At 39.4% G+C, this 15953-nt stretch overlaps 1 protein-coding gene across 8 annotated transcripts in view; it reads left to right on the plus strand.

Moving 5' to 3' along the window:
* RAPGEF4 (Rap guanine nucleotide exchange factor 4) overlaps positions 1-14433 on the plus strand; it is a 158566-nt gene extending 144133 nt beyond the window's left edge. For all 8 annotated transcript variants that reach the window (XM_040603595.1, XM_040603593.1, XM_040603594.1 and 5 more), the window contains 5 exons: positions 379-429; positions 1068-1155; positions 1468-1532; positions 9938-9992; positions 11527-14433. In XM_040603595.1, coding sequence (XP_040459529.1) covers positions 379-429; positions 1068-1155; positions 1468-1532; positions 9938-9992; positions 11527-11654 — 387 coding nt within the window. In that variant the 3' untranslated portion in view covers positions 11655-14433. The remainder of the gene's footprint in view (positions 1-378; positions 430-1067; positions 1156-1467; positions 1533-9937; positions 9993-11526) is intronic.
* The last annotated feature ends 1520 nt before the right edge of the window (positions 14434-15953 follow it).

Below are 15953 nucleotides of genomic sequence, written 5' to 3' on the forward strand. Positions count from 1 at the left end.
GCAAGCCGTGTGTAAATTATATTTTCAGATAGCCTATAAACAGGAATGTCCTGAAACCATCGGCTTCAGCTTCTGCTTACTTTCTGAATTCAGTGATTGCAACGTAAGCCAAACAAAAACCTGAATCTAAACATCCCAAAGGAGTAAATTCAAGTTGGGGTTTAAATCAGGATCCAGGTTTCATGGCTGGTCCCGTCTCTATTTATAATCTGGTTGCTAGGAAACATGTTGTATTTTAGATTAGCACATTGTTAGAAATATCTGGCAAAAAGAGCACTTTCCTGACTTAGGGCGTTGTAGAAGGAACTAGCATTTACAGTAAAATTATCACACAAATTGGATTTAATTAAGGTTTGCTATTTTTGTTTTTATTAACAGAAACTTCCAAGCAAGTTCAAGAAGATCTATGCAGAGTTTGAAAGCTTAATGGTGAATAGCAATAGATCCCTTATTCTATGCACAATCTGAGCTAATTCAGTTTCTGAGTAACTGATTTGAATTCCTTGATTCAGAACATTTTATATGTCCTTGTTTGACTTTAAGAAGTTTATGATCCCATTTTAGAGCTGCTAAAACAAGTATGTATGACTAATAAATTATACTCTTAGGAACCTACTCTGAGAGAACTTATGTACCACTCAAAGTTAATCTGGGAACTCAGAAAAGCTTTATCACATGTTTTCCGATAGTACATATGGGAAATTATATTTTCCAACCTGGATTTTTCCAGGCAATACATTTTAGTGTTATGGCATATGCAAAACTGGATCTGCAGCTGCAAGGCGGGAGGAAAAATATGTGGTTCCTTTTATGAACAATTTGTTTGTAATCATATCTTACCTTGCTATTTGGCATGAAAAATGTTTGTGTTTAGCAGCTGCATTCTCATCATGTAAGCTGTATGGGAGAATGGTAGAAGGTGTCTTAGTTTGCAGATGTACTTTTAAAGCCATGGGAGAAAATAATTATTTTAAGAAATGCCATGACATCTAAATAAATGCATACAGTGTCTCAACACATATAATAATACATATTAGTAATTACTTTATTTCTCTTTTTTTCTTAAGGATCCATCAAGAAACCATAGGGCCTACAGACTAACTGTAGCTAAATTGGACCCTCCAATAATTCCTTTCATGCCACTACTTATAAAAGGTAAGCTTGGACATTACCAGAATTATTAACGTGAAAGCTATTTGTCAAATATTTGAAGAACAAGAGCAGCAGAAAGAAAAAGCAAAAATAATTCTCAGCGTGAGGTATGATCTTTTTCCATTATGAAAAGCATGACACAAAGACAAGAAAAACTCCTTTAGTACATCTGAATATTACTAGTCTCAGAAATGCTGCAAATTAAAAACTACATGTTTTACTTTTATAGCTGCTTTGATTTTTATAAGGGATAGACAAAACATTCTGCTGTTTTGTATGGCCATGATTCAGTAATGGGCTTTTATTTCTATACAGACATGACGTTTACTCATGAGGGAAACAAGACATTCACTGACAATCTAGTAAACTTCGAAAAAATGGTATGTATGACATATTTGAAATGAAACTTTTAAAAGACCTCCCTATTCATCTCTTCAAGAGTGAACTTCTCAACAATGACTTCCAGGGCTACAGAAAGTGAAGGCAGGACCAAGAGCTGGCAGAAATAGTCTGCGTTGTGCACAGCACCTGGGACATCTGAATTTCTGGAAAACTTCACAGAGGTGGAGAAGAAACTGCCCACTGAGCCATGCACAGCCAAAATGTTTCCTAGGAGAGGCAGCAGCAGTGACAGGAAGGAGAGCTGTTAGAGACAATTTTTAACAGCCAGTTTGGGACCAAGCTGTGATTTTAACTGCTGTTCCTTCAAACAGGACTGAACTGCCTCAGGCTGGGATAGCTCTGCATTGCTCCTCAGAGATTGAAAGGAGCTTTAACACAGAACGTGCACAACATCTTATTTTCTTCTTTCCTTTAACAAGTGACAGGAGACTTCTGTGACTTGATTGCTTTCATACTGGAAAGGGGGATCAATGATAGAAGGCTATCTGATTTATTTTAAATCCTGCATCTAGGCTCTCATCATTTCAAACACTGTTGTCAAAAACTGCAGGTAGCCAACTTCCCATGGCAGAAATCTCAACTGAAACTGAAGCTTCTCAGCAGTGAGAAGCCATTTTCTTGGTTGCTAAAGCCATGTTCTTAATGTGGTTAATGACACCTGCATTTGAGAACCAGTGTTAGCCAAGCCTAGCTATGAGCAGCTGCACTGCAACGTCAAACCCGAGTTACTGTTCCAGCAGTAAAGCTCCATTCAGCAGCCATACTAGAGGATATCTACTCTGGCACCTGTATCTGCTTGTTCTTAGTACCACAGTAACCAGGACCACTCCACGGTTATTTCCACTGCACTGCAGGAGAGCTTGTCTTACCTTCTGAGCATTGATGCCGCAGAGGGGAAAAAAGGAGGACTTTCAACTCTTTAGAAAATTTCACACAAAAGTGGTCATCACTCTGAGTGAATTCTTCTGTCAGATTTTAGTCTGTAGCTCCGGGACAGCCTCTGTCCTAGGGTGAAAATACCTCTCTACTAAGCTGAGACTTTTTTGTGGCTAAGTGGTAGTGCTAATACCTGAGTAAGGGCCTGACCTCACTTTGCAATAATGACATTCTGTAGTTGCATACACAGACTGTGTTGCCATCTTGTTTCAAAGGCCTTGAGCCTTCTACCTGCAGAAAAGGACTTTTTTCCTAGACTGCCTGTTCTAATTAGATAGATAAATATATTTATTTTAGTGTAGGTATTAGTAAATTAGATATTAGTAAGTATTGTGGTGAACACAAAGGGATCTGGGTCTTGGCTGCAGCACGTTCAAACTAGAAGGGATGGCAGCTGCCCTGCTATAGCCATGGCTATGTGGCTCACTCCAGGTTCTCCACCTCTCCTGGCCTACTTGCACCTCCTGAGCCAGAAGGGCCGGTACAGCCACAGGCCTCAGAGCTGTTTGCCTCAGGCTCTTCTTTATGCCTGATTATGTGTCAAAGCCATTATAGGAACTGGGAGCTTTCCTGTGAGTGTTTGCCCATAGACAGAAGTTCGAGCCAGGCTTGTCATTTAGAAATGGTTCTGCACCACTGTATACCACACTTTGGCACTCCCAAGGCCAAGACTGAATTTTATAGCAGCTTAAACTGAATTATATCTAGGCTGCTGCATGTCTGCCCTTTTCACTTTAGTCTGTGTATTGCTTTTATCTTCAGAAGTATGCTATCTCCAGAACAGGGATATACTAGTAACACCCAAAAGTTTTAAATAAAATTTTATACTGCACCACCCATTTTGATCATTAATCTGAGCTTTGACCATTTCTTTTAGGAGGGGAAAGTGAAGATCAGTAACTTATTTCTGATGCTGAATTTTTTTTTGAAGAATCAATGTAATGTGTCATGTTCTTCCACACAACAGAAAGGGAAACATTATCCTTTCTCAGTACTCTAAACCTTTCTTCAGTTGGTGCTCTACCTAAAAACTTCCTCTGCTTTTTTTCCAGGCCTTACTACAAGTCTATCTTTTGTGGGTTTAATGTTCTTCACTAGCTATTCTGCGTGCTTCTATAGTGTTTTTACCACTTCTTTCAACCCGTAGGTCTTCAAAGCAACATGTATTCAGATTCCACCCGCATAATTCATTCAAATCCTAATGTGGACCTGGCAGTTTTAGCTTTTTGCATGTGTCATCGGGTCAAGCAAAGAAGAAAAGCCTACTGTTAAACCTCAGTCGATACTGCCTACTTGCGTTAAGCTTACAACTGTCACATCCACCATAATTGCCAGATATTAACTAGTGAAGACAAGACCACTCAACCACATAACTCTCAGATAAATTCACCTCTCTTTTACCTAAGTATAAACTTGAGGTAAATCTATGACATTATTCTGCCATTTTCAGGAGAAAAGCTGAAACCATAGTTCCTCACAGGAATCATGTTCTGCCACTTCTGGTTTTTCTGTTGTTTCTGCCTGTTTGTTCTGCTGCGTGATGTTCTGTCACAAGCAGATGGAGATACCTCTGTATATTGCTGGGAGCCACTCTTACTGAGCTGTCTAAAACATCTTTGTTCTTTGGAAAATGATTTCCCTTGATCCAGCCTAACTTTGATGCATGCTGAAGTTTATGAATAAAAATATCTGGGTAGTTGCCGCTGGTGGTGCCATTTGCCACCAGAGGTGGTGAGTTCCTCTGACTCTCATGTAAGCACAGTGATGAAACCGAGAACAGCCTCTGGCATCATGTCTGCATTCTCACCACAGAGCTCTGATCCCGATAGCTGATGTGCTGCTGACAACTTTATTCCTGTAACTGGCAGCCAAAAGTAGAGGTTTGATCTGGTGGGATCTCTTCAGCTGAAACAGCTCCTTTTAAATCTTTTATGTTTTCTGATGTTTCTGTTATCATTTATATTAAGCGATGCATCTTAAAACAAGCAGGAGCTGTCAGACAGTGTCTGAGCCAGGAGTTCCCCCAGCGCCAGAAACAGTGAGGCCTGGTTTCCCAAACGTTTGTGTTTCATGGCTGCCTGAGCTCTGCTCAGAGCTTTCCTCGTGGCTGGGGCATGTGTGGTTTCTTCATGGCTGGGGAATTCTGTGTGAATAGGCTTTTGTCATAACATAGGAACTTGCACTAGAGCCTTTTCTCTGAAGGAGACAGGAGACGAGGGCACTTACACAATCTTTCTCTTGTCCACAGCCATCTATTTTCATACAAAATTAGTAGGAGCTTTCTTATGTTTGAAAACAAAATTATCTCAAGAAGAAGGGAAAAACAGACAGATGGTGTTAACCCATATTATCCTAGATTTTTTTAGCAAGTCAAGCTAAAAAGGAGAAGGACTGAATCAATTTTTTCCTGCTGTACTTTCCTATAAATCGGTCTTTTCAGAGTATTGCTGAGCTTTACCCGCTGCTGCCTTTGTAACTGTCTGCTCCTTCTTCCCCTTCCCCACTCCTGATCACTACGGATGCCTCTTATTTGGAGGAGGCTGTGAGGGGTGGGAGGGCAGGGGCAGCTAGCCAGGGAAGAGAATACCGTGTATGGTAGAGCCACAGCTATGTGTAAAGAGGGCAGTTTGTAAGCAGACCCATTTGCCTTGTACCAGATGTGGGCATACAATATTGAAGGTGTCAGAAACAGGTGTACTCGGTATACTCTTTGTATTTGCACTGTACTTGTGCTCTATACTGTGCCATTTATTGCATGAAGCAAGGCGGGGTGGTGGAAGAAACGAGCATTTGGTCTTAAAATCCAGCCTGGAACATGTTTGTTATACTTTTGTCAGTAAGTAAATAGAGTAACTAAATTACTAGTATTAGTAATATGAGGCTTTAGTAAAAGACTTTGTCTTCAATACCAAACAAGTCATGGTTTTAGAAAGGCATTGAAGGTCTTTACTTATCTCACAGTAAGAAGCTGATGGAGACAAGGTACAGGCTGTTTCCACCATGGTGTTGCTCAGATGTTGGCATATACTCCATGACCTTGTGTGTTAAAAACTACCTGCATCTTTTCTCCACTAGTGAGTCGACAGTAGATGTTAGTTATGTTGCTTTAGAAGACCCCATCTATGTAAAAACTAAAGACGTACTTGTCATAGAGGAACAAGGAATGAATAGGCTTGTGAAGTTTTTAAAATGCTGTAATTGTAGTATGGCAGGTTGAGGACATTTTGAGAGCTGCAGGTAGGTGAAAGATAAAAAGATGGCAGCAGACAGCAAACACAATTAGTTTGTGATCTAGAACACACATTTTCTTTTAGGTCCATTAATGACCCTCTTTTCAGGTGAAGGAGTGCCTCCAAAACTGTCAGTAATATTAGTTCCTAGAAACTCTGTATGATTTAGCAAATAGAGGACAACCTACAACCTGCAGCACAGTACATGGCAATATATAACATTCAAGTGACACTGCTTTTATAGCTATATATTTAGAGAAAAAATAATTTAAAGCCCTTTCCTAGAATTATGTCTGGCCAAGGAAAGAAGAGAAAGTGAGGGAAGTACTGAGCATGACTCTCCTTAAGGACTAGCAATATTTCATATTCTTGACCACTTACTGATTCTGCTTTTTTCAAACCTCAGCTGCATAATCCTGCAGTCTGACTGCCAGTACAGAATTTTGTATACATAGGCAGAAGGAAGATGCAATTATTTGGGAACTTTATCAGCACCATTTCTCAAATCATCAGGCAGCCCGAACAAAGATCACTTTCCATGGCGCCATCTCCATGTCGCACTACCCAGCATGTCTCAGATGTGGCACCTGTAGAGGGAGCAGAAGTCCCGAAAGAGCTCTGAAAGTGCTGACCTGCCATGGCAGCACAAGGCAGTGCCATGATGCTGGCCACCGCTGCTTCTTTTTGTCAAGCATCTTCACCCTTCAGGTGTGAAATGAGGATTAGAGAATCTGTGCATATTGGTTTTCGGGTTTTGTGGAGATGAACAAAAGGGAATTCACACACTGATCCTTCTGCAAAAAAAGGGCAAACATTCTTTCATTTTTGGAACATAAAGATTATGCAAAGAGTGTGTGACTAAAGCCCTTAGTAGTTTTTTATGGCATATATGAATATTTATAACATTTAGAAACCTGGGTTCGGAATGGATTAGAAGATAATGTGCTGGCCTGCTGCCACTATTCCAGACTGCGTAAAACTTGAAAGGGTATTGTTGTGTACATATAGCATGCTGGTAGTAGCGTTATACTGCATTATATTTTGCAGTTGGTTCTGTTTCAGAAAGATCCAGATTTAGGTTTGTACGGCTTTTCGGTAATGGTCTGTCTTAGCACAGTGAGCAAACAGGTTAATTTTTGCAGGCATTAACTAGAGGTAATCCTCTATTTGAAGAAAAATTGTAAGAAGCTGGCAATTAAACTTCCATCTGAACATTTTCTCAGCACATGTTTCTGGTTTTCTTGACTCAAAAGAAGGCAATCCAACTTATCTACAATATTTAGGAAGATAAATTAACTCCTGTTTCATGTGCTATTTTTCTGTTCAAGTTGCACCTTCCAAAGGGAGCTCTTTTGAGTTTATATTAGACAGTACAACACCACTTGGGAAAACAAATTGTGAAAGGAGTTCTGCGAGGATACATAATGCTCCAGAATCTCTCCATTGGGTTGCAATGCTGTCCTCTGGCCACAGTTTCTCAATTTATTCTGCCTGAACACTCGCTTCCTCATTCCTTTGTTTCATCATTGTCAGGACACTTCTGAATGCACAGATTGAATGAGATTATCCTCAGAAACAGCCAAAGTAACTCCTTAAAACAAAGCCTCTCAGCTAACTGAAGGAATGCAGGCAGTTCAGCCTTCAACCAGAAGTCAGACATGTTCATTGCTAGTTCAGTTTTCCTTGCCTGGAAGAGCCCATATAATGAGAAATTTGGAAGTAGTGAAAACTTTTAAAAAACCTTTGCCACACACAGGATTTATCTTCCAGTACAATACGGCATTACAGTACTTATTCTGAATGCTATGTGTTTTTTTCCAAACAAATTCCCCACATAAAGAAAAAAGAAAGAGTAAAATAATTCCACAGAACACACTTTTTTGGCTAAATCTAAGTTTTCACTTAACTAATCAAACACTGAGCCTACAGTATAGCTCCAAAGATCATTATGAAATGGGGCTTCAAAACCTAAACTTTTACAAGTATGAAAAATTAGGGCGTGTATTGACAATCTATATAGAAAGCACATCAAGCAACATTAACTATCTTCATAAAAATGAAGTGTCCTTAGCAAGGCTTCTCTTGAAGTTAGACGCTCTGGAAACTTCATCATGTTGGCTGGTCCAGTTCAACTTTATGTCTCCTTCACGTAGTTATTTTAGGGGAGTACTTTTTGAAATTATATAGATCAAAATAGCAGCATCATACAACATAACCTAATATGAACCCACAGACCTATGAAACATTCATGTTTACATGTACATGTTGTTTTGATTTTCATTTGATTGGGTTAGACTTGAAGAACCAACGCTGCGAAATGCAGTGCGTTCTGTCTCAAGCCAGTACAATAATGTGTACTTATCTTTGAGTATTTAAGAGGTTCTGTCGAAGTCAATGGGGCTTATTCACATGCTTAATGCTAAGCACATATGAGAGTGTCTGCAAAGTAAGTGCCTTAGAAAATCTGCCTCATAGTAATGGCTTGCAGAGGTATGAAAATTAACACAGTATAAAAATTACTCTTACTTGAAATTGACTTATTTTCTATGTGTAAATACATACAATTTAGGAACAGTATAAATAGACTCAAATTACTTATAACTTCTGGGAACTTGTGTTTTAGAATGAAAATATTTTAGATCGGTTTCAGAATAGCTACATTTCATTTGATTATACAATGTGAAATCCACAAAAATTTAGTACATGATATATTAATAGTGTTTCTAATGCTGACCACCAGCCATACCCGGTTTTGCATACTTGACAGTGCATTAAACTAAGATTATTCAGTAAGTGTGTAAGGAATGTTTTACACTGGTGCTTCCCACTTCTGGTGTGACAGATTTCACAAAGGTATTTTATTCATAACATCATTTTCAAGTAAGATTATAATTCTGTATGAATTTTGAGCAACATACGCCCCAGGTTTTACTGTTTACTAGTAAGAAATACATCATTCCATTGTGTGAGGGCTTATGGCTAGCTTGTTAATCTCACACAAAATTTCAAGAAGGTATGAAGCAGCCTGGTGAGAGTGTGCTGTGTTGAAAGATGTAGCTGTGTTGTAATTGTTGGACCATGTTAAAGTGCTGGAACAAACATTAGACTCTGATTAGGAATAGCATTTCCCTCCTCTGCTTTTTCTTAAACTCAGCAAAATAAACTGAAACAAATGTTGTTGTTATCAACAGTGACTGCATCAAACTATCTAGCTAAGGAATTCAGGTTTAGTTCTGAAGTTTCAGTTTATTTGATATTATGCAGAACAACAAATTTTGCTCCTGCACTAGTGGGTATACTACCTGTGTGGTACTAATCATACAAGCCAGTTAAAATGTTGTAGTCTAGAACTAGATCTGAAATGTTTTGCTTTATGACTTACTTTCATTTCTGTTCTTAAAAACCATTGTAAAATAGCATCTGATTTATCAGCACAAAATGTATTAATATTTTCTTACCGGAGTGAAATGAGGGCTTATTTACTGAAGAGCAACGACAGCCAAGAAGGGCTGAAGTGACTTCTTTTTTTGTGAATTGCCAGTAGAAGTGTCCACCAAAACTCCCTTCATGTTGAGTTAGATAGACTTGTGCAAGCTAACACTGACTAACAGGTCTGTTTGATGAAACTTGCCTACAGGACCACAGTTCTAATGGTGGCCTTCTCACCTGTAAATCGAGCATACTTCTAGAGGGAATCAGTGAACATACACCCTCACGTGCTCATTTCACACTGTCATTTTCAGGGAGGGCTGTATTTTAAACTCAAACGCATGTGAAAGGTGAAAGCTTTTTAATTGCTGAATATGTTCTAGAAATGGCCTTGCTGTTAGGAACTGATGGTCTTAAAATTAACATGAGTGTATACTCCAAGGTATTCTACATTATATTCTTTTTACTTTTTTAATGTGGGAAGATGTTATCAAAGAAATGCACATCGAAGGGGCTGATTTTCATTCTTAGTTAAGACATTTTACAGCATCCAAGCAAGGGAAAGGGTTCTCTGAGCGCATGTAAATTACACTCATGCTCATTTAAAGCCTGTGTAAATGTAAATCACACCCTACATATGAGGGTACCAGCATTAAAATTATATTTTCATTCGTATGACTGCTTTTATTGGCATATGTCTTCACACTCAGGCACAGTTAGGTGCTTCGTTTAAATGATGATGAAATACAGTGCTTGTTCTCTGATTGCATCCCATCTTTTCTTTCCAGCGCATGATTGCCAACACTGTCAGGACGGTGAAATTCTGCCGAAGCCAATCTTTCAGTAAGTGCATTACAACATCTGCACAGTCAGCATTATCATCAGTAGCTATAGTAATTACAACTAATTCTGTCTGTACCAGAATTGGAAAGCCTGGTTTCCAGTGATTCTTCCATATTTGGATCCTCCAGTGTTTCACAGGGTGAAGTATCCTTCAGGAAGCTCTAATAAGGGCCTTCTGCTCCATCTCTTTTTCTAAACATGTGAAGGAGCTAAGTATTAGTGAGGTCTCCACACATCTGTCAGATTAGAATCAGTTGAAATTAGCTTCTGGGTTCAAAAGTGGTTGAAATAAGGCTAGCAGACAGCAGCACACAGATACATGCAAGATACTTGCTTGGATAAACCCTGTTTTTATAGGAAAGCAGTCCGGAAACATGACGTTTATAAATGACATAACTGCATAAGGTGGTGAACTTAAAACCAGTTTGTCAGTATCATTACCAGAACTTACTTGAGGCCATGTAAGATGACAGAGCTATATGGTCAAACAGGCTTGCTCTGTGGTTCTCATCCCATCTAGGCACACCGTCAGTCCCAGTCACACTGGCATTTCCTCAGTGCTTCATTCATATTGCTCACAGCGGCCTTCCTCTTTCTCAAAGAACAGAAAAATTAATATAAAACAATGTATTTTTCTAAAAATAGTTTATTTTTATCCGGGTCAAAGCTTAACTCTAGAATATCAATGTAAGGGAGCTTTTTTTCCCCCCTTCTGCCAGCAAGGTTTTTCTGGCTATGGATCTTTTAATTTTAATGTATTAAGCACTAATGAGGCCTCCACATGTTTAGAAATGGAAGTGGATTTTCACTATACATGATATAAATTGTCAGTATATAGATGTACCTGATCTAGGTCCCGTGCTTTCTGTGTGGGGGTATGTGTATTTCTAAATAGATGCTTCAGTATCTTTGTTTTAGAGAAGTTTAAGTTACGTAGCACACGTTTCATTAAATTGTCAGCCGTTCACTGTGAGGCTGCAATATCCAGATTTTACCTCGGTGGTACTTCATAATTGTTGTTGGAGTAAATACAATGCGGTTATGTTAAGTATAGGGGTAGTAAATTTTGAGGCTTGAGTGGGGGCGCCATTAAGCACTACAGCATTACAAATATTTAATACTGAGCTAGAAATGGGAATTTTTCATGAAAGGAGGCTTAAATCAATAATACAGTTTTGAATCTGTGTGAAAGCTGCTGGTTCAAAAGCAGATGGGCAGCTTTAAATCATACTAGTTAGCTATGTAATTTACAGCTATTGACTGGTAAGGTGATGTATAAAACTGTAACCAAGGGCCATCAAGTTGAGTAAATGTAGCCTAGGATATCTGAGAGAAAAAGTTAATTTGTGGGGGCAGTAACCAGAAAGACTATCAGATATAGAGGAAAGGTTTCAAAGAGAGCAATTTCTAAATATTTTCTTTTTAACTCACCGGTATCTGGTGTTTCCTGTGACAGCTTGTGAAGAGTTATGCATTCTGTTCAGGCATTTGTTCATTTAAGGGTATCAATCCTACATCATTTCTCTTTCACCAGATCCCGACGTAGCCCTAACTAATAAGAACCATCAGGATGTTCGGAGCTATGTGCGGCAATTAAATGTGATTGACAACCAGAGAACTTTATCACAGATGTCTCACCGACTAGAACCGCGTCGAGCATAAACATTTGAAGCAATGATGAGAAATGATCTTTTATCCTGTCAAGGTCACTTGTTAAGAACTTCACTTTCTCTGCTACCGCACTGCCACTACAAAAACAAGCAAAAACATATTCTATGGTCTTAGGCAACGTACAATGTACCAGCCTGTCAGAGAACTTTGGCTGAGGAAGAATTTATGCACTGTAGCTGTACCAGGTGGCCGTGTTGTGAACTGTTAATTCATCTTAAAGTATAGTAAATGATTTCTCACATGGATAAAAAAGGCAAAAGATAAAATAGAATAGGTAGTGAAAAATGCACAAAAAGCTTCTAACAATTCTAAGGGAAGCAGTTTTTCTCCCTAATTAAAAATCTGTATTTTATGATTTATTCTCCAGGTCAGGACTAAAACTGATTACCAGTTTAGCTTGCCCAGCTACTGTTGACCTCAATAGAAGATGCATGTAAGTATCAGATGAAAGAATGTAGGTCCAAGAGATGTCCAAGGTATAGTTCCATTCAGAGAAGACTTACAAATATTTCCATTTGAAATATAACAGATACAAAGAAAATCTCCTAATCTTAATCATACTGCCAACTACTGCAAGCAGTGTGGCCATTTCAGAAAACTGACAGGACTGAAAATATTTTGAATGATATATAGATTAATCTGTGTTTACATTTTACTTCTTTTTTTAAACTACCAATCAGGTTTTTACAGAATTCCATTATGATAGTAAGGTTGTTTAAATCGATAGCATAAAGGTAGCAAAGTACTGGTTCAAAAAGAGCACAATATGCACAAATAGATTTCAAGAGAGTAATTTCCTGGACATTAAAACCTTAAACTTCAGCTATAATTAATTGTGGCTGGTTAACACATATTTTCTGGTCTTAAGCATTTACAAATATCTTAATTTTCAGCCAATTGTTTTGCACTTTCAATAGACTGTAAATAAATTTTAATTCATTATGTTCTAGAATATTTATTTATGTAATAGCTATTGTGCCAAAATAATTCAGTTTTATTTATTTTGTTTAGCATGTTATGGGAGTGCAGCTTTTGTCTGTATACTTTTGTGCGCATTTTATGTGTAGGAATTGTGTGATGTATGTTTTCTGTAAATAACATGCAGTACCTTATTAAATATAATTGCTGGAAAGGTTTAGTCACTGGCCTTATTTGTACTTTCAGCTTCAATCCTGTAATACCAATGCTATTAATTGGCTGATACTGCAAACTTCTCTTGTCATTTGCTGGGCCTCGAAACCGCAGTTAGCCTACATCCACTGTGATATGGGTGACCAACGTAAAGCCAGTCAGATCCATCCCTGCCACTGGGGATGGCTGTCTTGCAGTGATGTAACACTATGGTTTTATTAGCTGGTTTGTTTAGAGTTTCTAAGGAGGCTTCCCACCCTCCCATGTAAAGACAGAAAAAGACATTTAAATTGGAAAGGTTTAAAGGAAGAAGGGATGTATTCTTAATTTTAGCTCCGACTGATTTGTCCTGCTCGGTCACTACCGTGAGCACTACAGGTTGCTGTGTCTTGACAGGATTTTATCTCAGGGTGGTAACTCAAGTCGAGGCCTTGGCTAATATGGCACTCAAGAGGCCTCTGGCTTCGGTCACCTCAGGGAGGTCTATCAAGTCCTGCAGCCATGCAGGAAGAGGCAATCTGGCCTGTACATTTCTCCCCTCCAGGATTAATTGTGCTAGCCCAAATACCCTTGGGATGGCTGCACTACTGCTGGGCGAGCACTGATGGTGGCCAAGCACGTGCCAAGGGAACGATGATATTCAAATGGCAGAAGTCTTTCCTATTGCATTCACACCAGCTCTGCTCTGCGAAGCTGGACGTCATAAAAATGATTAAGCCCACAATTAGAAGTTGCGACTATTATGTCATAATTAATGAACTCATTAATACAGTCTACATTTCGCCTCAGACGCAGAGTATAGTTTTCTTGGCGCTGATCAGGACTGTGTGGAGTCAGTATACACATAAATATTTTACCTTTTTTACCTATAAAAGAATTACATCTTTTTAGTCAAAACATAAATTCTGCAAAAGCTGAGAGTCACCAGGGAAATGCTGACACACAGAACCACTATCTGCTCAGTACCTGCATTCTGGAAAGGAAAGAATTACACAGTTAAGAAATATTCTGCAGCATGATGAAATAATTTATTTTAACTTTGCTGTCTGACTAGAAGTTCAAGATGATTCAGAGGAAAACCAGCTAATAACGTAGAGACAGATTTGTGTCTTGCTATTTCAAGTGAGAAATATTCCTTATTTCCATTTGTACTGCTCTGTGAATATACTTCATATGGCCTTTTCAGATACAGAATCTTCCCAGAAGCAAAGTATGCAGTAGAATAAACTACAGGGACACAATTAATTCAAAAGACATTTTTATCTTTGCCATCAATTTATAACATTTGTGAGTTCATGATTTTATTTGTTCCAGATTTGTTCCTATTGTTTGGACTTTCATTTATTTCTGTATTAACTGGTTTATAAAGCTGCCAAGTTTCAGCTTGGCTCTGCACATAGACCAATTCTTCATCCGTTTAGTATGTTTTTATCCCCTTGGTTTATTCTTTTATTCCTTAGAACCTCTAACTGTTTTACTTACTTGTTGCCTAACAGTCTCTATCGTGCAGATACATCCCAGTGATACAAAGAGAGGTTTTACGGCACCTCCTTATCAACAAATAAATGCAGTTTACCTACTCAATGAAACTGGTACCTGGCATTTTTTAATTTTCCAATAAAGGATGCTGTATAAATAACAAGTGTTGCTATCTCTGTATCTAACTCATTCAAGTGGCTCAGATAGTTGCTATGGTGCTGATCGCTATCCACATACCTAAAGATTAAATTAATAAAACTACCTTCTGGCTCTGGGATCCATACTGGGCTTCTCTCGCTCCCTGTGTTGACTCTACAACAGGAAGGCATTATTGCTGCATGAAGTCTAAGTAACTGTTGCAAAAGTGTGAAGAATGAATAGGCACTCAGGAAACACTGACATGTCAGAGCGCCCACGCTGCCTTCACCCTGTGCTTGCAGCTGCAAGTCACAACTTGATCCTGCTGCAGTGAAGAGCCAGCCCTTACCTGCTGACCCTCGGGGCCCGTCTGTAAGGCAGGGCTCAGATGCTGTGCCAACACAGCCAAGCAAAAGCAGGTGGGCACCGCTCAGGGTCCATGCTGCTTTACTTGTGGCACTTGGCCTGATTTTGGCCCACACCAACTAGCACTGCATGAGAGCATCCAGCCGTTATTTGTGGGGGAGCACACTCCAGGGACTATTTCCAGCAGGTCTGGCCTGTCTCCGTCCCCTCCCCAGAGTCCTCCAGCAGGACCCAGGACGCTTTGCACCTCCATCACATTGCTTGCATGAACAGCATAAACACTGGCACAGCTCCCTCCTTGTTTCAACACTGCAGACTGAAAAAAACAGAAACCTGTTCAAACCTATGATTATGTCTGAGGCTTACAGGTTGTACAGTGCGATTTAGCTGGTCCATGCTACTTGGCCTCAGGCTCCAGAGTCCCTGACCCTGTTTTATTTACTGGCAGAGTCATAGCTGTAATTTTAAGATGATAGGTGACCAGGAGGCAGTGTCCATGATAAACATCTGCTACCTGGGCCCACAGAGCAGGGATGGTGACACCTTGGGCACTTTCTGCGTTACAGGGTTCCACTGCTGATGTGGTTTTTTGCTCAAGCAGCAGTACAGGGCACAGACACCTCTATTTAGGGCTACAGAGCCTGAAGAGTTACAGGGTACAGCTCTCCCCTCTCCCCTGGCGCATTTTGCTATTGCTGCTTTGTTAGAACTTGCTGCTTTTCTCAGAGACCAAGCCTAATGCTGGCCATCGCTAGACAGAGCCAGGGAACAAAGGTTAAATCCAGGGAGGCTAAATCAAACATACCAGGAGAATACAACTGTCTGGTGAATGCAGGATCAAAAATATTTTCCCTGGACATCTTGTTGAAACCCAATCAACCACAAAGACTTGACAGTGCCAGATAAAAGACTTGAAATGTATTTGCAGGACTCCACAGATGGAGGTTTTGGGGGTTTTCCTCCTAAGGAAACGCTGTGCAGGTGCACAGCCTCTGCAGACCAGGTACAAAGGGAGAGACAGAGGCAAAAAAATTCCTCTTTTCAAAGAGACACTAGCAAAACAACCTTTTAAGTACAAGAAGTTTAAATACAATTTAGAAATCTTACAAAATAAGTTAGAGAGAAATCAAAAGGTTTAACCTGCAGGGGTACCAGAAGAGATAATGAATTTTGCTT

The sequence above is a fragment of the Falco naumanni genome, chromosome 8 (assembly GCF_017639655.2).
Source record: "Falco naumanni isolate bFalNau1 chromosome 8, bFalNau1.pat, whole genome shotgun sequence".
In the NCBI taxonomy this organism is placed as follows: Eukaryota; Metazoa; Chordata; class Aves; order Falconiformes; family Falconidae; genus Falco; species Falco naumanni.